The sequence below is a fragment of the Salvia miltiorrhiza genome, chromosome 4, assembly GCF_028751815.1.
Source record: "Salvia miltiorrhiza cultivar Shanhuang (shh) chromosome 4, IMPLAD_Smil_shh, whole genome shotgun sequence".
Taxonomy (NCBI): Eukaryota; Viridiplantae; Streptophyta; class Magnoliopsida; order Lamiales; family Lamiaceae; genus Salvia; species Salvia miltiorrhiza.
Window position 1 is genome coordinate 43,428,440 of NC_080390.1, and position 23,283 is coordinate 43,451,722.

The 23,283-nt window shown below is 37.6% G+C and overlaps 2 protein-coding genes across 2 annotated transcripts; one reads left to right on the forward strand and one right to left on the reverse strand.

Annotated features, from left to right (window-relative positions):
* Positions 1–191: 191 nt before the first annotated feature.
* Positions 192–5,412, reverse strand: LOC131021863 (protein ecdysoneless homolog). The gene is made up of 5 exons (XM_057951184.1): positions 4,092–5,412; positions 3,317–3,655; positions 1,743–1,876; positions 994–1,157; positions 192–717 (listed from the first exon to the last, which is right to left on the reverse strand). The coding sequence occupies exons 1-5, from the start codon at positions 5,204–5,206 to the stop codon at positions 541–543; spliced, it is 1,929 nt and encodes a 642-aa protein (XP_057807167.1). The 5' UTR covers positions 5,207–5,412; the 3' UTR covers positions 192–540.
* Positions 5,413–12,714: 7,302 nt separating this feature from the next.
* LOC131021864 (nucleobase-ascorbate transporter 11) lies at positions 12,715–18,501 on the forward strand. Its single transcript, XM_057951186.1, has 10 exons — positions 12,715–13,752; positions 14,809–14,906; positions 14,985–15,155; positions 15,710–15,810; positions 16,169–16,304; positions 16,447–16,497; positions 16,624–16,911; positions 17,250–17,484; positions 17,731–18,011; positions 18,093–18,501. The coding sequence occupies exons 1-10, from the start codon at positions 13,101–13,103 to the stop codon at positions 18,315–18,317; spliced, it is 2,238 nt and encodes a 745-aa protein (XP_057807169.1). The 5' UTR covers positions 12,715–13,100; the 3' UTR covers positions 18,318–18,501.
* The last annotated feature ends 4,782 nt before the right edge of the window (positions 18,502–23,283 follow it).

Sequence of the window (23,283 nt, forward strand, 5' to 3'; positions counted from 1 at the left end):
AAACGAACAACACAAATAGATCCTTAATAAGTTTCCACCGTATCATGTCATCCATATGATAAATGTGCGACGTGCTAATAAAAATGAAACAACATTTTACAATTAAAAAGAAACTGCACATACTCAAAACTTTTGGGTCGTACTCGCTCTGCTTTGAACTAATAAAGGCCAGAATTAATAGCAGCAAGAAATGGAAAATCTACTCGATCGATTCCTGATCAGAAATGCTAGTCCTGCTATGTTTCTCAACATATCATAGTAGTCTTAATGCAAGAAATATGAACAAGATCGACAAGTTCATCCGTGATTTTTTTGGCGCCTTAACACCACTAGATAACAGTGGCACTTGCATAAAAATGTACTCCTTATAAGATGTGGAACAGTTTATGCCTATGGCAGACTCTCTGTCTGTCAACAACGATCTGAAAGTAGCTGTCATGAAATAAATTGGCTGGACATGAACGCATACATATAAGCTGATAAGCAACTAACAGCATCCATCAGTAGATCTTGATGCAACTGAAGTAAGGCAGCAGAAAATCATTTGCCTTTGCTAACATCATCAGGCAACTTTAAACCCATAAGTCCTAGAAGATTGGAGGCAGGCCCCGACAGTCCTTCCTGAGAAGAATAGGAGTCGAGGAAATTCTTTACCAGATTGAAATCTACATCCACCGGAGTAAACTCTTCCATCTCATCATCCACATTGGACGTTCCCTACGTAGGTACATTTACGTCAGGGAAAAAATATAATGAAATAAGAATAAAGAAATCTAAAGTATTGAAACGAGATTATAAAAATTGGTTTGTGCTTCATTATGTACACTATTGAATTCTTCCACAAATTCAAACAAGTTTGGTCGTAAGTGCAACTTTGGATATATCCAACAAAAAAAACAAGTTCTGGTGACTAGCAAAAGTGGCAAGAGTTGCAAAGAACAAAGTATCCAAGTTAACTGTCAAATCAATCTGATCAAGTAAAATATTGCAAACCTCATATTTCTTCTTAGTGGACTCTTCCCCTGCATGAACAAAGGTTTTATCAAGTGTAGTAGCCTTCAATTCCTTGTTTAGGGCATCTGAATAGGAGTGTATGAACTCATCATCTCCATCTTGATCAATATCATCTGCATGCTCACTCCCATCTTCATAGTCATCTGTAAGATCATGTGATGCACATCATATTCAGACGCACAGGCACATATAAAAAATGAATAAAGCCCAACTCTTTAGCTACGTGTTCTTATTTAGAGGAGACAAGCAATACAACTCCCTCCCAGGCAACTCGAAGCTATGACCAAATGTCAAAGATGCAAGTTGCTCTCATCACAGTAGCATGATTATAAAATGCTAAGAAACAATACTCAGATAGACGCATTTCTCTTAACCATTTTCAAAGATTTGTTCCTCACTCAGGGGCAACTTTCAAATAGAATCATAGGATAACATAGTTCAGCAGCAGAATAAACATAGGTGGAAATAAATGACCCCGTCTCCTCCAAGGGAAACAGTCTACTATGCATTTCTCTTAATCATTTTCAAAGTTTTGTCCTCACTCAGGGGCAACTTTCAAATAGAATCATAGGATAACTTAGTTCAGCAACAGAATAAACATAGGAGGAATAAATGACCCCGTCTCCTCCAAGGGGAACAGTCTATAGCAGATAATTTCCAGAACCAACACAGCTTACAACTGCGACAACCATTAAAAAATAAAATAGAATCAAATACTTGGAAGATACCAAAATCAAGATCTGATGATGATCCTTCTTCGAGATCAATATCACTGTCATTTTTGTCAGAACCCCGGTGTCCCATTACTGATTCCATGTCTTTCATAAACTGATCCACATCAAAATCCACATCTTTCAAGTTCCTGAAAAAAGAAAGTAGAAATCTGTATATAATTCGAGGGATAAATTGTTACTTAAGCTAATAATACTGAACCCAGAAGATAGCTAATGAGCCAGAATACTTAAATACTGTCATATGATACGAGTCATATTGGAATTTATATACTTCAAACTAATTAACTATCCACATTAAATCAGACAACATTAAGGGTAATATTTCTGGTGCTCATAAGGACACTTACGAAAGAAGAAAAGGTTATAATTAAAAAATAGCCTGACTTTAACCCCATGTTCACTTTTTAGCCTGAATTTACAAATATTACAAAAATAGCATGTACTTATCTTCGTTGTTTTGTTTATAATTATAGCCCTAGTCAAAATTTCAACCAAGGCTGACGTGTCTCGCCGGAAGCTGATTTGGCAGTTAAAAAGAATACATTAGAGTGTGGGCGCCGCCAGAGGCGAGAAGGACTCATGTGGCGGCGTCTACTCCGACTTTCCCTGCGGCAAAGACTGCGCGCATGGAAAACACCTGCGAGTACACCCACAGCGACTTTGAGCCATGGCTCCACCTCACTCCTTCTCGCCCGCAGTCTGATATTTTTTTTTTTTTTCCAAATCAGCTTCTGACAAGACACGTCAGGCTATATTTGTAGTGTTTGTAACTTGAGGTTAAAAAGTGAACATGGGGTCAAAGTTCGGACTATTTTTTAAAAATAACCCAAGAAGATATATTAATATTGAAGAAAGGGATAAGCAAGTATTTCTTGTGGCAACAATTAGTAATTACCTTTACTGTATGAACTTATAAAAAAAATCGTTATATAATCTTAGGAATCTTCTAATAACATCACTAGAGATTGTTTGTTAGTCCTACAAGAATATGGACCATACAAACTTATTTCTAGTAGTATTAGCTGAAGCCACTAGCCAATAGTTTGTTCCCATTCAACACAACAATTAGCCAAAATGAGAAATCGAAGATTGCAGTAGCTTCTGTTCCAGCATAGTTGGTTCACCTCCACTTAAATGCACAGAAGACCAGCCATTCGTGCTCCAATATTTGGAGTTCAGTTTGCTGGAACTCATGGGCAAATCATGGAGGGCCACCGAGAAAATTATGCACACTCAAAAAATCAACAGTTGCGTGATTATAAGCTAATACCGAGTCAATAATTATGCCAAATAACATAACTGGAGAATCAGGCAAAAGATGAAGACTGAACTATTAACATATGATGAAAACCTAATATTTTCTTGCATGTATCAGTCAGTCCATCAGTTCATCTATGTTAATTTATATTTTTTTGTTTTGATCCCTAAAGACCAAAAGGCACCCATTATCACACTGTTTCAACATACTAACAAAGTGAACATGTTCTCTAGTGTTCAAGTAAGATGAGAAATACAAAATTACATTCACAAATTACAAATATGAATTGCAAGAGGAGGAGAGGAAGCACCTGTCTTCCGGAAGCTCAGCTCCCTTGTAGCTTGACATCTTCTCAATAAATGACTGCATGGATTTAGCGATTCCCCCAAGATCATACTCATCAACAGCTTTGCCAGATGCTGACCCTTGCTCTTCCTGCTCTTTTGACTTATGTTTCTTTTTTTGTTTTGAATTGAAAAGGTCCATCTCCTTTTGCCTTTCCTGAAGAGCTGCATTCAGTTCATCTTCCCCTCCATAAAGCCATGAATCATCATCAGATGGAGGAAGATCCAGACTCTTGAAATCATCAGCTGAATGTGGAAGTGCAAGAATTTCATCTATGCGTTTCACAGGTGCACTCAATACCTCACTGCATCAACAGCAGCGTATCAGCAGAAGGACCACCTTTTCACTTCTAATATTTAAAGGAGAAAACAAATATAGTAACTAATAAGCAGGGAAAAAAGAGACCGGGACGGCGCATGTGTTCAACACAGGAAAACCAATTCCAAAATGTAATCTACAGAATGGACATTGACAAAATATCAAGCACCAGAAAGGCACCACATACTTTAAAATAACAGCATGCTCATTATCAATAAAACAAGACATATACAAACCTATATAATATGTACAGGTTCCAGAATTTCAAATGAATTACAAATGGATATACGTGCCAAAACTATATAAGAGGCAGTCTTTTGCAACATTAACCACGTCTAGCACATCAAATCATAAATTCAACTATAATTAACAACCAGAATCCAGAACCAATCAATCTAAAAGTTACAAAAAAAACCATATACCTGGCTCTAGAATGCAAAGAACTATTCCGATAGTACTCCTCAGCCTTCTCCATCAACCTCTTGTATTCCTTTGACCCCGGCAACAACCCCTCAAAATAACCGCTCCTCTCCAAACTCTCCTTAAAGGCTTCCCATGTGCTCCCCTTGCCTTCAGCCCCCTCCTTCTTTCTAATTTGATACATCATCTCAAACCCGCAAGCGATCTTCATCCCGAGCTCCGCCTCCAAATACTTGGCGACATTACTCCTCTCCGGCATTGGATAGCAAGCGGGAGCCTGAAACTTCTGCTGCACCAATTGAGCATACATGGCTCTAGACATCCTCACAACCACCTCCACCATCTCCTCCTGCTTCCCCCTCGGCAGAAGCCTCTCCATTCTGGCGGCACACTTCATACTATCAATGTCCCTATCGTAAAACCCCTCAACCGATAAAGATATCAAGCAGGGCTCGTGCCTCAGCAGCCACGCCACGGAAACCGGCACTATGACCCTCACTTTGTGGACGTTTCTATAAGCACGCTCCGGATACTCGCCGATTTTATTGTTCAAATGCAACTGAACAGCATCCGGCGCATTCGTCGCAGAATCGTTGGCGTCTTCGCGCGCCAACAATCGCAAAGCGTCCTCCAAGTTAGGAGTCTCCCGGAAGGTCGACGGCGGGAGTATACGGAGGCGGCCGCTGCGGAGGAAAACGCGGTTGATCGAGGTCTCTGGATTAAGCCATTTGGGGAGGTGGAATGCGCATTCGATCAAGAGAAACTCGCCGTCCGAGTCCCAGACGCGGATGGATAAATTGGGGAAGTTTTTGGAGATTTCGAAGAGGATGTGAACGACGAACCACTCGTCTTCGAGATTGTCGCCGAAACGGAGGCGGCCGGAGAGGTGAGGAAGGGGTGCGGGGGATATGGAGAGAGAAAAGGGCTGGTGCTGCCAGATGTATGGGGCGGTTAATGGTTGGGCGTGGTTGAGGATTTGGAGATGGAGAGATTGCAGGTCTTCGGCGGCGGAGGAGGAGAGGCATGAGTCGGGGTAGATGGAGTAGAAGACGGTGTCGTCGGGCGGGCGCGAGTTGTTGAGAGAGAAAATTGATGAAGAATCAGCTGCTGCTGTCATGGCTGTGTGTGTGCGTGGGGTTTCAGGAAGCCTTCACTGCGACGTCGTATATTTGAGTGATGTGGTCTGTTGAAAAATGTAGAAGATTTTAGACTCGGCGCCCACAACTTCGACCGCCACATACACAATTAGCAATTAAAAAAGAACAAGAAAATTTTTTGCTTAATTTTTGGAACAGACCGACCGTGAAGATGAGACCTTGTGATCTCTCCACTTTTTTGTACGAAGAAGCACATGTAACCATTTTATTGGTCATAAATTTAATTTAAATATTATGATATTTATACTTGACGCTAATGTGCGCTTGGTGTAACGCTAGCTCGAATCCAATTATTGGCACTAATCAAAATAGTGGTACTTTGTGAAAACAAATTTCAAAAAGAAAAAGAAGAAGCTTGAGCCGACCACTCTCGGTAAATGTGCAAAAAAAGAAGCATTGAGTCGCTGAGAAATTGTTACAAGTGACTGAATACAAGCGTAACCAAGTGGGTGACTGTCTACAAGGAAGCATATGATCGAAAAAGTAGTAACATGTCTGATGCAAATGTTGAGAAGGAAGCTCAAAAACATTATGGGAAAACTAAGTTTACACACCTAGAGATTTTTGAAAAAGTCATGCGTCATCATCCAAAGTGGGAACTGAAATTGGGCGTTGTACGTCATCGTACTCGTGCAGTTGAGTACTTATGATGATGATGTTGGTGTTGAATATTTTGGGAGCTTGAATTACTAGAATTAGAATTTTGGGAGCTTGAATCCGTCATTTTACTTGTGAAAATGAACTGAATAAGAAAATAAGAAAATTGAAGTATTAGAGAGTTGTATGAAAATACAAAAATGAAATGAAAAAATATATAGAAATTTTTAAAAATTAGCCATCATGTATAAAAATTTATCCGTTAAAATTTGTCAGAAATAGCCGTTCATATTGAAAATTGAAATAGTCGTTCATATGTATCTATATCTGAAATGCTAATTGCAAAAGCTATAAATTAAACTATCCCAAATCAATATTTCTTTCGGTTAAAACATGAAATGGAAATAGGAAAAAAAGAAATTGAATAAAAAATAGTGGAAAGAAAAAAAAGGTAAAAGAAAGGAATTGGCAAAGAAAAGTCGGTTGTACAAAAAAATGAATTGAACAAATGGGGCCCTCATTCTTGCAGTAATCAATATAAAATGGGCCCCAATGTGTCACCCGAAAACTAGTTTCTAGCTAGTTCCCAATTAGTTTCTCAAATTTTCTTTTAAAACCATTTTCTCTTTTCTCCAATGCTAGTTTCAAAATTTGGAAGTTGGGTTTTTAACCCGTTTTAGGTACCCTTAGGTCATAATCTTGCGTGACTTTATATTTAGTTTAGATTTAATTTTATTTTTCTATTTTCTTAACTCTACTAAAGTTTAAAATAGTGACCCCCATCTCATGTAAAACTTTCCTGATAAGCTCTAGACGTCATATTATTTTAACCTTTTTTTACACGAATTAATTTACAATTTCTTTGTTTTAAACTTATCATTTATTATTTTTTGAATTTAAATTGTGGGTTCCACCATATTTATTTGAATTGTAATAGGTTTGGGTGAAAAGAGTTGTCATTTTTTGGTGGGAATGTAAGAGGCAGCAAATTTCTTTAGCGATTCTTCCTGGATTGTTTCTTCAGCGATTCTTCCCGGAGTCATCTTGATGGATGTATAAAATTTCTTCAGCCCTACTAGCCATCTTCAGCCCTAGGATCCATCTTCTCAAATTTCTTAAACACATTGTAAGCTTTAGATCTTCATATTTTTTGTCGATTGTTTTTGGTTTAAAAATTATACTGTATTATAGATGTCATATATAAATATGAAAATATGTAAATGCATGTATAAAAATCTGGAAATCTGTAATGGTTGTGGTGTGTAATGGAAATCTGTAAATGCATGTATAAAAATGTTTGTTGTCTATTGCTTTTGGTGTTATGTTTTTCTTAATGGAAAGTTTAGTACTTACAACGAATTTCACACAATATTACATCTTTAATATGGTTTTGCATCAGAGATACGTTTTTTGTGGATATGGGATGATGAATGCAAAATTTTTGTGTATTTATATATGATTATTACAATTGGAATTTGATTATATAGTTGCAATTAAATGGCCATCCTACTACTAAAAGGTTAATCCACTCGAAGAACTTTGCAAAATGTAAGTAAACTCAAATCTTTTGTTATAAAAAATTGTGTTAGTTCTTATGGTGCTTATGGCGGAGCTCCACGCCATGATGATCGGTATTGGACGTTGTCTTCAAAATGATGTTGGTTCAATCGTTCTCTACTCGGACTCTATAATGGCAATCCATGTTCTACACGATACTCATTAGGGCTCTGAGTCTCTTAGTGACGATTTGTGGGAGGTGTTTCAACATGCTAGAAAACATATTATGTTAGATTTTTGTCATATGCGTCGTGAAGCTAATACGGCTGAACACGAGTTAGCTAGAAGAGCTACGAACTTTTCAGATGTAATGATTTAGAAGCATGACTTTTCGTCATGGCTTCTAGACATTGCTTGTTCTGATATTAATATATAGATTGGTTCCGTCTAAAAAAAAATTGTGTTAGTTATTTGTCAGTGTACCTGGTAATAAAAGAATTTTGGTTGAAAACAGTGGCCCATTCTTTTCAACCATATAATAATTTTGTTGATGTAATCAAACTATTCTTGTAGAATATTTTTGTTGTCCAATTAAAGCATAAGCTAAATAATGGTTTTTTTGTTGTGTAGTCTACATGGCGTTCGATTTGAATGTGTCCGCTGGAGTTGATGACTTGGAGTTTTATAATAATATTTTGAATGATGAAAATTTGGAGTGGGGCATGAATACTATAGTGAATGAGGAAATTTCAGTTGACCGTTCTCGTACACAAGAACATGTTGATTCTGATTTTGCTGATGGTGAGGATGATGTGGAAAATGAATTTGATAATTCAATTGAAATTGCTTTAGAGTGGAAATTGACACATGGTTCTTCACTTGATGGGGTCGATCAAGCCTTTTTGTTGTATTGTGCATATGCTCGACACAAGGGTTTTAGTGTTAGAAAATGGAATCATGATCATTTTCACAATACAAATGTGCTACATATGAAAGAATTTGTATGCTCTGTCGTGAGTTGAGAGGTAGTCGGCATATTGAAGGAAGATTGACTGCATGCAAGAAACATGACACTAGGTGCAAATGTCAAGCACCCTTAAGGGTTGCTCGTGATAAAGTAGGGGCTTGGTCGGTAACGACATTCCATAAAGAGCACAATCACGAGTTAGTGCCGAATGATCAAATGTATTTGCTTCAGTTATCTCGTTAGCTTTCTCATGCTAAGAAATCTATGTTGGAGGTTATGAATTCAGTCGGCATACCGATAAGCCGTGCATGTCTATTCATGGAGAATGAACCAGGTGGGCCACAAAATACAGGATTCACCAGTTTAGATGTTTATCGCCATATGGATAACATTAGAAGAAAGTCAAAGTTAGATGATGGAAATTCAACTGCTCTAGTGCAATACTTTATAGACAAATCGAATAAAGAGCTCTTTTTCTATTGGAATATGCAAAAGGATGACGATGGGCGACTAATGAATTTTTTCTATCGTAATTGACGTAGCGCACTTGATTATGAGTACTTCGACGATGTGCTTTGTTTGTAGGTACAAATCACCACTTGAATAACAAATATGATTTAATTTGTGCTTTGTTTGTAGGTATAAATCATCACTTAAAGAATTGTATGTTTGGTTTGACATTCCTTTCAGATGAGACAATGTTCACATTCGAATGGATGTTTTCTATATTTCTAAAGTCTATGAATGCAAAGGAACCAAAAGTGGTATTCTCAGATCAATGTCAAGCACTAATGAATGCTATTGATTCAAAATTCAAATGATTTAGCCATCGTCTATGCCAGTGGCATATCAATCAAAATGCGCCGTCTCACTTTGGTGTGTTGAATGGTAATATTGAGCTCAAGAGAGCATGACATCATTGCATGAATGTGTGTGAGAGTGAAAAAGAATTTGAAACTGCATGGACGAAAATGATTTATGGACAATAGATTCATAGGTGGTTTGCAACCATGTATAAATTGCGAAAGAGATGGGCTGTCGTTTATACAAGTGCACGATTTTTTGTCAGGCTTCATGCAACGTCGCGAAGCGAAGTAACCAATAAGGTGTTGAAGGACCTGTGTGGAAGTAGTGGTTCTTTATTTGATTTTGTTCTTAAATATGAACAAATTCAAACGGATTGGTGTGTCAAAGAAAGGGCGCATGATGCTTTATGTATTGGAATGTAGGGTCAGTTTGTAGAACGCAATCCATTGGTGATGGACGAGAAAAAATATTTCACGTGCATTGTCTTTGTTTCATATGCGTACGAGGCTAATCATTCCCTTAATGTGAGTATAATCCAGAATCCTACGGAAGACCAAGTTGAAGAGTTGATATTTATTGTCAAAACTATAACATCTCCCATACATAGAAGGTGCGTTATATTTCATTGGATTTATCACAAAGCTTCATGCACCTGCTGACTATGGAAAATTTCTGGGATTTTGTGTCGGCATATATTTAGGATATGTTACCATATGAACGTTCAAGCTATACCGAAAAAATATGTGTTGCGTCGATTGTCAAGGGATGTGAAAACACGCAATAGGTAAGAATCTGTATCTAATACAGGGCGCATTGCTCCAGCTAATTTTTTAACAAATTCTGCTTTCAATAGCCATAATGCACGGGATGTACGAGCTCTTGTATGATGGTAATTTGGATTCCGAGTGTCATCAAGTAATTGTACATAGGTTCGAGACGCTCCAAAAAGAAATTCGATCTAGGTTAAGCGATTTTTGGCAACCTGAAATCCCCCATGTAGAGTCCTCGGTTCACATTTCCACGACATGTGCACGTACGACAGTCCATGACGCGCCCATTCTTGTGCGGCAAAGGTTTACCAACACCCGCCTTAGTCGACACTGGGAGAGGTCCAAAATTAGAGGGAAAAAACCTTCCACTTTTTTTTGACAAAGGAAAAACTTTCCATTTTTTTTACGAAGAAAAACCTTCCACTTATAAAGGTATTTATAACTTCTTCTTCGGCATTTTGGTTGTTGCTAATTATATAATTGGAGGACGAGATCTTTGTACTACCATTTAGAATTGTCAATGTTAATAGGATTGCATTGATGAATTTTTAACTTTGTCTTATACCATTTTGGCTTTAAAGATATTCGCACTTTGAGTTACCCATATATGTTAAGGAATGTAAACATGTAAATTATTGTTATTCAAAAATTGTCAACCCAAATTTCATAAGACATTGTTCATTACTACTCACCATGGTCTCGTGCAATTGAACATATCATTTTACTTTCACTGGATCGTGCATAAGTAGTTGGTACTTGGGAATCGGGTGATCACGTTGAAAATGCGCCAGTGATCGATAGTATATACAAACATTTTACCGAGTATCATTTATTGTTGAAAATTTCAAAGCAAATCTATCATGAAAATGTTATGGAATGGTGATTTCAATATTACTGGTTCAAGTCATTGTTGAAGGATGACCGAACAAGCTTTTGTGAAGAGAGTAATCGTGCAATTGCTATTGAATCGACGTGGGTTTCAATTGAAAATGTGAGTTGGATTTCTTTTATGTTACGTATAACATTTTTCTATAAATGGCTAATATTAGTACTCCCTCCGTCCACCATTTCTTGACCCATTTGCTAATGGCACAAGTTTTAAGAAATTTGTGTAGTATGTTAAGAGTGGAGTGATGGTCTCACTTTATTGTGGGTGAAAAAATTAATAAAAATAAAACGAGTTAAGAATTGGTGGACGGATGAAGTATTTTTTATGCTAGGAAAAATCACATTTATTATATTACATGAAAGAGAAAGATGTTCATTAGGACCTTCTTAAGCGACTATTTGAATAGCCTAATCCTTTTGAGGGTTTAGAAGAAAATGATTGAACCATTGAATCATTGCGACATTGTTGATATGTCTTGAATTTTCCGTTTCGCACTTCGGGGCAGTTTTGGGCTTTTAGCTCAATTCATGTGTTTTATCTCAGTACTATATATACTTGAGATCTGTAATCTGTAACCCTAGCCGTATAATAAAATTTGTTCTCTTCTCTATCCGTGGATGTAGTCAAATTGGTGAACCACGTAAATCTGTGTCTTCTTTACGTTTTTTGTTTGATTATGCTCTTTAATCATATTCTGTCACAACAGACATTATGCAGCGATTTACTAGTTAAGTTCACAGGTTCATCTACATTAAATGCTACTCCCTCCGTCCCAGCTTTTAGTATCCAACTTTTCTTTTTTGGTCGTCCCACATTTTAGTATCGATTTCTATTTTTGGTAAAAGTAAGTGGGGCCCTTACTCCACTTTAATTATTTTAACTCTCACATAAAATGTGGGACCCTTATTCCACTCACAACACATCAATCACTTTATTAAAACCCGTGCCGTTCTCAACTAGATACCAAAAGCCGGGACATATGGAGTATATTTTAATTGTGTTTTGAAGTATGACGTGTACAATCCTAATTACTACTACCTTCTATTGTAATAGTATGTTGTTTTAGTGATTTGCATTAATTTTGATATTATAAGTCATTTTGGTATAATATAGCACAATTATACTTTTTTTTGCTTTGATGTATAAAAAAATTCAGGCAGGTTGTATAATTTTTCGAGCAGCCCCTTATTGCTTGGAAAATGGATAATTTTGTACTTAAGATATGATGGTATAATTTTATACCACCTTATATTATCCTTCAAACCAAATAAAATATTAAAATATAGTAATAAATATGATCCCCACTTTAAGTGATAAATTTATACCTCATTATATTATCCCTCTATTTAGAGGGATAAAAAGCAAACACACCCTTAGAGCATCTCCACTCGCATTGGCGAGTGGAGGATCGATCCGAGGCTTAGGGAGTGAGGCTGCATTGGAGACCCACCCTGGTGCGAGGCGGTGTTTTAGCCAAAACACGGGCCGAAGGCGAGAAATGTGTGGCGCGTCCAGAGGACGCGCCCAATTAAAAAAAAAATCAAAATTCATTATTTAAAATTTCGAAATTCATTATTTAATTATGTTTTTAATTTTATTTTAATTATTGTAATGTTTAATTTTATTTTTAATGAAATTGGGAATTTAAAAATAAAGTGTACAAATATGAATTTTATGAAAACGAGGATTTAAGCACCCACCTAAGACACAATGCATTAGAGAAAGGTATGTCTTAAATGGGGCTCACTCCTAAGACACCCCTCTAAGACACCACCAGAGGTGCTCTTAACCCCATTTATTAACGGAGTACTACGAACCATATTGAGCAATGGCAAAAGCGAGTCATACTGAGTCGACTCAGTAGTCCCTTTCACTGACTGTATTTGCAATGATGAGAGAGATAAACCATTATCACCAGTCTTCAAAACTAAGAAAACTTCATTGCAGTCGGGGGCATAATCGCCAATCCACACGCTTCTAGATCATCAAATATCAGTATTTCACTGTTCCAACGGCCACCCGCAGGGGCAATCTTGTAACTTCAAAGTGGAGCTGATGGCAACTTTTGAGCGGCAGCGCAGAAACAGAAAGAAGCTGCTTCTCTCAGCTAACTCAGTTGAGTTCCACTCCTCACCCCAAACGACGCATCACTTTCTCACTCTAAAACCTCTGCCGCACTTCACTTTGCGAGTGGAGGCGGTTTTCTCTGTCTTCTTCTTTTCTTGAAATATGGTTGTAGAATGAGTGAGTGAGTGGCAGAGAGATAAAGGTTCGTTCTTTGGCTAGTTGTGTTGAAAAAGCTGAGTCCCATTAGAGAGGGAGTTGAGATGGAAGGTGGGTCGAGGCCAGAGAGAGAAAATAAGGATGTTCGGAAAAGGAGTGAAAAACTGGGATCCGTTTTGGAGCCCAACATTGAGCCATTTGTACCGAGAAAAGGGTACGACCCGAATGAGCTGAGATCTTGGGCTAAGAAGACTGGTTTCGTCTCAACTTTTTCCGGTGAGACTCAGAGAAGTGCGAGTGGGCGGAGGGACTTGAACGAGGGGAGGCACAATGGCGATGATGGGTATGGTGATTTGGAGAGGGGGGGTGTTTTCGCGAAGAACGAGTCCATTTCTCCCAAGATTGAAATCGATCCTATTTTGGGAAGGACTAGGAGAAGAGGGCCTGAGATTGAGCCAGTTAGAGGAGGTGCCAATGCAAGGGAGAGAGATGGGGTTTTGGGGTTTAAAGATGCAGTGGAGAGAGGTGATAATGAGGTGAGGAGGAATGGAGCGGCGGAGCTGAGTTTGGGCACGAATAATGCGTTGAGGACAGATGGAAATGAGGGTGGCGCCGCCATTGGGGCGAATGCTCCGCCTACGGAGCCTAAGAGTAGTGATGATGTTATTATGTATCAGGATGGAGAGGATTTGGGTGATGGGGGATGGCAACCCTCGCCAAAATTGATTTTTGGACTCAAGGATAATCCTGGTTATGGTAAGTTTCTTACGTAACTTTGCTGATAATTTATCATTATTATTAATGATTCCTAGTACTGCATTTGGCTTGGACGTTTGGTTCTTGAAGTTGCTTTGCTTTGTTGCAGTAATGATTCTGTTAATGCTTAGTTTGTTTTTTAACTTTCAAGTCAACTGTTAGATTGCATATTAGATGAAACTAGATTTAAGATTGCAAACAGAGATAGACTATCCTTAATTTAAGAAATGTTAAAATCTCCAACATGCCACTAGGTCTTTTTTGCAGGCTGTTGAGAGTCGTGATGTCGTAACAAAAATGGACATTCTAGTCACATAAAGCCTATTTTTCATTGCATGATGCTGGTAATATGTTATAGAGAGCTTCAGTAGCCATTTTCATTTGCATTAGGCCTACTGGCTACTGCATAGGAAATATTCTGTTGATAGGCAGATGTGAAAATCAGCTGCTTACTAGTCGCCTGTTTGTTTTGGCCGGATGTTCCTTTAAAAAGGATAAATGCTGCACATACAATTTTGAGTTCTTTGACGTGGGTTCGGTAGTTCATTCTCATCCTTCATTTTACTATGTTAGATAAGAATTACAAAGATGTTGATTGCCTATTCTTCCCATTTGAAGTTATATGCTGAACCAAGAGTTTCTTTATTGGCATAAAAGGTTCCTATACATAATACCATATTGTTTCTTTGCTTTTGCTTCTTTGTCAATATCTGAATGCTGAACAATCAACGTATATCCTCAATATTTTCTAGACCTAGATGAAAATTCATGGCAGGAACTTTTTTTGATGTGCACTTCGCAACTCAGTTCATTCCTGCTGTAGGAGGATAGTTTTTTCACAAGCGTGCGTGCTTATACAATTTCAGCTTCACCTAGGGCCTAACGACTCACGCTTCCCCCTCCTGCCCCAGTTGGTTTTCTGTATCAATTTTCTGCATCAACATTATAATTTATAAATGATAACAATGTGCTAAATATGAGCTGATTTACTACACATTATGTTTCTTTTGGAACTTCAAAAGCCTGTTATTCACTTCCAATCTCTTTTTACTGCAGTGCCTATAATATTCTACGGTTTGCAACACTATCTGTCCTTGGCTGGTTCTCTTATTTTCATTCCTTTGATCATTATACCTGCAATGGGCGGAACGGACGTAAGCATATGCTTCCAGAATTTGGGAACTGACCAAATCTAATCATCTGTTTCTCATATTATGCTGTAATGTTGACAGAAGGATACCGCTACAGTAATTTCCACTATGTTGCTGCTTTCTGGTATCACAACAATACTGCACTCATACTTTGGTACTCGCCTTCCCTTGGTTCAAGGCAGTTCATTTGTTTATCTGGCTCCTGCATTAGCTATCATGAATTCAAGAGAGTTCCGGAATCTGACTGAAAATGTAAGCGCTGCCGATGACAGCATACTATACTTTATATATTGAGAACTTATCTTCTACATCCATAGATCAATTTGTTTTTGAAGTTGTAACAAGACCAAGGGACCTCGGTTGAGGAAGAGGAAAGGTTTAGTTGCTATGTTGATCCCCTAAAATTGCTGCAAGAATATTTTACTCTCCATGCTCTTAGGTGCGGACTCCAGAAACTGAAAATATAAATACACCCACAATTTTCAAAACTACTAGCTTTTTCTCTAGTTAGGTTCTCTCAAAGACATCTTCAATCTAATCTAATTAGCAGTGTATAGCAGTTCCTGTTTCTACGGAGCCTCAATGCATCACTATGTATTTTGCTAAATTTAACGAATGAAAATATTATTATCTCAAAGAAAAAGAAAGATTATGAAGAAAATATTGTATCTACGTTAGAAAGTTAAAAGTTGAACATAGACATGAATCTTCTACTAAAAGATAATTTAGTAAAAAAAAAATGTATCTCGTTTCTATACTTGAGAATTTGATATTATGAGATGTACTGCATCTTCTGTTGTATACAGAGATTCAGGCACACAATGAGGGAATTACAAGGGGCTATAATTGTTGGTTCAATTTTCCAGTGCCTGATGGGTTTCAGTGGCTTGATGTCTCTATTCTTAAGGTAAATCTTGAAGAGGCTGCTTCTGTTTGTTTGATCTTAAGTTTCCTTATTCTTATTCTAGTGTGCGGGGTAGGGAGGATTTCGTTTGTTTTCCTATCTCTGTATGGTGTTAATCACCGTAGATAGTGTAGATAGTGTGCATGGTCATTTGTGAATCGTTATGTAGGTGTCATACAAGCAGTCGATCGCCATTCAGAATCCGTAGGAACCTTACATCAGTATTTTCCTATTCTTCTCCAGCTGGATGTTTGGTTTGTAAACTATCAATCCAAGGGATGAAGGAGAGAGCTCCATTTTAAATTTTAAGAATGGTAGGAAGAAAGGAAAATCTAAGTTTGTTTATCTTAACATGCTACAGGTTCATAAACCCTGTTGTGGTTGCCCCAACAGTTACAGCATTGGGTTTAGCCTTTTTCAGCTTTGGCTTCCCTCAAGCCGGTGCTTGTGTGGAAATTAGCATTCCAGAGATCTCATTGGTTCTTGTGTTTACCTTGGTGAGCATTTTATCCGAATGCACGAGTACAATCTGGTTAGGACTAGGATATACTATTTCCACAGAAGGTTCAGATTCTTGCTACATGAACCGGCTTATGCTACTTTTAATTGACAAGTAAATATTCTCCTTATTGTTTGCAGTACCTGAGAGGAGTATCTGTCTTTGGCAACAGAGTTTTCCGAATCTATGCGGTGAGTAATTGCAATTTTGCAAATACCCATGTGACGTTTACATATCTTATCTGTAATTATGAAATCATTGTTCTTCCGAATCATCTTGTCTTTTTGTTATGACTTTCCAGAAATCGATCATTGCAGGTCCCCCTAAGTGTCATGATTATATGGGCATATGCATTTTTTCTGACAGCTGGCGGGGCTTATAACTACAAAGGCTGCAGTGCGGACATACCTAGTTCGAATATTCTTATTGATGCTTGTAGGAAGCATGCATATACAATGAAGCATTGCAGGACTGACGTTTCTGATGCAATGAGAACTGCTGCATGGGTTAGGATCCCATACCCTTTACAGTGGGGAATTCCAATCTTCCGGTTGCGAACTTCACTCATAATGATTTTTGTATCACTTGTTGCATCAGTTGACTCGGTTAGTAGCCTTCTATCTAGTTTTATTGTATACCGAGTTCCAAAACTTATCCAAAGATGCTATGAAGTTATATTCGATAAAAATGCTCTTTCATCGTATATAAATAGGCTGGTATAGCATTATACCTAGTATGAGTATATGTAAAAGTGTGATTCCTACAACTGTTTTAGACATTCTTATTAGTCTTGCTTGACAAGGAAAAAATGAAGCTTTATTAGCAGTCTGTTGTTGAGGAAACAATTGAGTGGAATAATACAATTAATGCTCAAGTCTTCTAGACTATATAAAAGAGTGTAACTGTTTAAAACTTGAATTGATGCAAAGGAAGAACTCTGCAGGTTGGGACATATCACACCGCATCCATGAGAATCAACACAAAGGCTCCAACCCCTGGCATTGTTAGTCGAGGAATTGGGTTAGAAGGCTTTTGCAGTGTACTGGCTGGACTTTGGGGCTCAGGAACCGGGTCAACTACATTGACTGAGAACGTGCATACCCTTGATATAACTAAGGTTGCAAGCCGAAAAGTTGTGGAAGTTGGAGCAATTTTCTTGATTGTCTTCTCATTTATAGGTACCATGCTAGTCAAAACTTTTACAATGGAATTCCACTGTTGTTTTAGACACTTTGGTTGGAAAATACCTGCTCGCTGTGGGCTTAGCTTGTAGAATTCTTCTGCATTTGATCACAACTGCTGTATATGTTTAGCACTAGAAATACACAAACGAGAGCTATATTCCTCGAGACTTTTCTTAAATGCCCGAGTTTGTTTGTGATCTCTATAAGCATTGATCTTAATTACTCGTTTGTTTTTGCTAGGGAAAGTTGGCGCTATTCTCGCATCAATACCACAAGCTTTAGCAGCAGCTGTCCTTTGCTTCATGTGGGCTCTGGTTGTGGCATTAGGTCTCTCGACACTGCAATACACTCAAACAGCTAGTTTCAGAAACATAACAATAGTTGGTGTCTCGTTGTTCCTTGGTTTATCCATCCCTGCGTATATTCAGCAGTATCTACCGGAATCCAGTCTGATCCTACCTAGTTATCTCATACCCTACTCGGCGGCTTCTGATGGACCAGTCCACACCGGAAGTAAAGAAGTAAGAGATCAATCTCGTTTTTATATCTAATAGATAGATACAAGCAGCAGAAGGAAACTAATGATCCTCTACTTGTTTCAGGTGGATTTTGCAATCAACGGTCTTCTGTCACTGAACATGGTGGTGACGCTCTTGATAGCATTCGTGCTGGACAACACTGTTCCTGGAAGCAGGCAAGAACGAGGAGTTTACATATGGTCGGATGCTGAAGATTTAGCCACAGATCCATCTGCACTTTCAGATTACAACCTGCCAGGTAAAGTTTGTCGATGTTTTCGGTGGGCCAAATGTTTGGGTGTTCGATAACCAAATGTTAGGACATCATCGTCATCTAGGTTATACTATTAATTACTCACATATATCAACAAAACAGTAAATATGCCACACATTGTTTCTTCACAATGCTTCTCTGCCTTGTAAAACGAACCAACAAATTAACTCCAGTTTTCATAATTATGATTTATTCTAGAGTTGCACATTTTATATTTTCTATTTCGTTTTCAGTTTTTATTTTTATATTTTGACTTCGGCTAATGTTCTTCTTTCTTCATATTTTTTTTCAGATTTTATAAATTTTTATGCATTTTCTAATATTTTTGTGTGACTTTTATACATTAGCAGTGAGCTCTTAAGATTTTCATAATTTTGATGAAAATTTATGAAATTTCTTATATTAGTTTCAAAATTCGTTACATTTTTTTTATTATAATAAAGTTGGATTATATGTATTGGGAGTTTATTTTGTTTTGGTGTGGTTTTGATACTTCTGGACCGTCTTCTGTGGATAGAGCCATTTTACTCACTATGGTCTCTATTTAATTAATTAACAAAAGTGTTAATAAATACTCTCTCCGTTTCATTTATAATAATATAAATTTTTTGGACATAAAAATTAAGAAAAATGTGTTTAAAGTTTAAAGTAAATGGGGATCACTTGTTTAGGATTAGGATGTAAAGTAAGTTGGGCATAAGACTTGAAAGAGAGTTAGTAATTCTGATTATTTATATTTTTAAAAAATATCATTATAAATGAGATAATTTGTTTAAAAAAAATTGTGCTATTATAAGTGGAACGGGAGAGTATACTATTTATTTTCTAATGTTCCCAATGAAAAATCTTATTGAATCTCAAATGAATACTTCATAGGTAACACCGTAGAAGCTTTTTATTATCTGAGCTCAAATGTGACTTGGGTAGCTGCTAAATGGCAGTTTGGGCCAACTCCTCACCACTTAACAATATCATTTACTTGTATGGATAGTGATCCCGTCTGCTTGCGATTATTTTTTCACTTTTGTGTGGTGTATAGGTTCCTACGTGCGGTTAGTTTCCCTACCTTTGTGTAGGTAGTGATTCAGCCTGCGTGCAGTTGTTTTCCACTTTTGCGTAGTGTAGAGATCCCTGCGTGCGATTAGTTTTCTCATCTTTATGTGGATAATGGTCCCATCTGCGTGCGATTATTGCGGATGACTTATTTAACCGTATAATAAATAAATCTTGTAATTCTAAAAAAAAAACTAATAATATAATTTTTACAAAAATATGGAGATTATACAAATAATGAGAGATAACAAGAAACTAAAATCAAGTGGGCTTTGATTATGAAGATCCAGGAAATACTTGATATATAAAACTTTCGGAAGCCCCAATGTAGCTAAAATGAATAAGAGAAGAAAGTGATACAGCAAAAACTCCCATAGGAATATTCTATAAAATAATTTTTATTTAGTAATAGTATCACATTCGGTCATTTGAAATCATTATGTTTAACTGTTTAAGAATAAACTCTATTGCACGTTCTAGTGGCAAAATTGAGGCATTTAAAGACTCTTTTTTATGAGAGGTCTTGGGTTTAATCTTGCTAGCATGCAGTAATGTTTTCTCATTATAGATTGTGTTGTATTCCCGCCTGCGTGCGGTGTTGTATTGTTTGGTGTTGAAGTCCCACATGCAAGCATTTTTCGCCAGCGCGCGGTGGTGTTTTCCCACCGTTGGGGTGATTGTGAGGTTCCGCCTGCATGCATGTTGCATAATTGATTATATTCAGATACCTCTTGTAATTTTTAAAAAAATAAATAATAAACTCTATATTATAATTTGTCATACTCCCTCCGCCCCCTATAAATATGCATGGTTGACGATGACATAAGATTTAATAAAAAAGTTAAGTACCAAATTCTCCCTCAACGTTGATCCCTTTATTGCCTTTAACGCCCTAAACTCAGGGTAGGTGTTGTTTATTGATCACTAATTTCTTAACAACAAAAACTGCAACTAACACAGTGTAATTGTAGCAAATAAACAGCAATTGAGTATTGTATCCACACGGACTTATAAGCGAAACTACTTTAAGTAATCCTAATAAATCCTATAGCAATGTTTAGGCAAACATAAATAAGATGGAAGAATGAAAACTAAACGAATGACAAAGCATATAAAAATAGGAGAATAAACTAAATAATAAAAGACTATAATAAAATAAATAAATAAAAATAAATAACTCGGATAAATAAAATACTGATCCTAGGGATGTAAATTCATTGATCAAATTCACATCATCGACCTATTAATCTAGTAAATGACAGTAGATTAATAAATTCTCTATCTCCGCTGGTCTCAAGAAAATCTACTAACTATCAAAAGCTCACAAAAATAACTCCCTATGATCCAACTATCTTTGATAGGTCTCAAGGTTAAAATCATATCATACATTCATGAATCCGCTAAACATTTATCTCTGCTAGGCCTCAAACTAAAAAGCTACACATACAAATTATTGGTCAGATAATACATAAGAAATCTAGCAACAAGAATTATGAATCATAAACTGGACGGCAAAAAGTATCAATAAATCAATCACATAAATCTAATCAACTATTTACAAATCCTAAAATCAGAAAAGAAAACTAGACAGACATCATAAATAAATTAAAAGCATAATAAAGAAGAAAGCAACAAAAATAAATGAAATTGATGAAACTCGGAAGAGATTCTGAAGTAATAGCTTGAATCTTGAAATCTTATAGGAAAATAAATCTAATATATGGAAGCAATAAAATTATAAGTCTAAAACAAAGAAAAAATGAAAATAGATGAAGAAAGATGTCTAATAGGTTAGGAAAATGATCTAATATAGTCACATAGATAAATACACTACATAGCTCAAAAATACTAATAAAAGCCCAAAAATGCGGACAAAATAGCATGTTCGGCGACGGGAACGGCGATCGCCGTCCGGATCGCCGAAATTCTTCATGATCCAAGTGCAAAATCTATGCTCGTCGTTTTTGTGACTATTGTGCGCGACTTTTTTGTTTTGGTCATATCTTCCTCATCCGAACTTCAATTTGCAATCCATTTACGCTCACAAACTCATATCGAGATGATCTTCATCTTCTATTTCAGACCATTCTTCCAATTTCGGACTCAATATTTCTGTAAATTCCATCAAATTTCGAGCAAGTATCATATTTCATAAGATAAAACAATAGAAGCACAAAACAATCATTCGACACTCAATTTCCTATAAAATTGACACCATATGAATATTAAAAATCATGGAAACATGAATGTTATCATTTACTACCTTAATGTGTCAAAAGTGCACCAAATAGCCCCTCACGTTTTAGCCGTGCTTAACACTGTTAGAATTTTTTTTAAATGTCACACACACATACACCAATGTCGGCGTCTCCCTCGTCGGTGCGTCGCCGCACTCACACACACAAATTCTAATGGTGCAGTTATTCTTGAATTCTAATCATAGATTGAATTTGGACTTATTCTTGAATTCTTGTTTTGGATTGAATCTGATTTAGAAAAAGTTGGAGAACTTTTTTTTAATCGAGTAATTAGGGTACCCAAATATTTGGTTCAACCGAATCGGGTATCCGACTAACCCGAATTTTGGCAGCCTCGGAGTGAAATTCAATTTTGTCGAGTAATTTAGGGTACCCGAATACCCGACTCGGGTACCCTATTTCGTAATCGATATCGGTATCGAGCACCATTTTCAGCCAATTTTAGGGTCCGAATACCCGATTTTTTCGGATAGGATACCCAAACCCGACCCGATTCCTACCCCTAGTTCAACCTACTTGGCTGGGCTAACTTGTTGAGCCTAGTAATTTAGCCAATTGGACTTATACTAAATTCATCTATTACACATTTAGTGACGTATGTACGATTATTATTCAAATTAATATAAAAATCTAAATAAAATTAATAGTCACCGGCGTGTTTACGATGATTCATTTAAGGGTTAAGATACAAATGCCCCCTTAAACAAGACACCCCTAGAGCGTATCCCTCCTCATTCTCGATGTTGGCCCAAATAAACTCTCAGAGTTAATAAAAAGGGTACATTTAAACCCAGACACTTAACGGCCGTCTAACACCGTTAACTTAAATTTTTATTTTTATTTTATTTTCTCGTGGGGCCTACCTTTTAAGCAGCAGTCGCCGCCTTCTTTCGATTCTCGTCGCCGCCACATTCGATGCCATGCCGAAGAAAGATTGTCCCGCTTCCTTGCCGGTCATTTCTCGTTCACGGACACTCCATCTCCCAACATCGGTGTGGTGGGACGAGAAAAACAAAGGAGGACCATTTTCCTCGCCAGTGCTCACAGCGGTGTCGTCGCAGCCACATAGAGGTCCGTCCACGCGAGATCTCCGCTGGTAGTTGCTCCCGCTCCGGCGTCAAAGCCCACCGCCCGAAACAAGCGAATCATCTGCCCTCTCACGCCGGATTCCAAGCCCGAGTCGGTGGGAATGTCACCGAGAGACAGAGGCATCTTTGATCCGAGGCGCTACGCAGACGACGGAAAGCAGTTGGGCACGGCACGCCGGCGAGCCATCTGTCGCTGCCTCGTCCGTCACTCACATCCTCTGCATCGGCTTGGGTCAATGGCAATCGCAGTAATCGACGAGTTGCAAGAGAGTTGAGATTATCCAAATCCAAGGGAAGTCCACCGGCATAAGTGAGGTCATCGCAGAGAAGAGAAGGGCGTGGCGGTGCCGGAGGGTTTTGCGGAGAGGGTGAAGGGGTATACCCCCCATTCTCGATATTGACCTAAATAAACCCCTAGAGTCTATAAAAAAGGTACATTTAAACCCAGTAAGTTAACAGCGTTAGACGGCCGTTTAGAGCCTGAGTTTAAATGTACCATTTTTATTGACTCTAGGGGTTTATTTGGGCCAACATCGAGAATGGGGAGGGATACGATCTAGGGGTGTCTTGTTTAGGGGCGCATTTGTACCTTAACCCTTCAT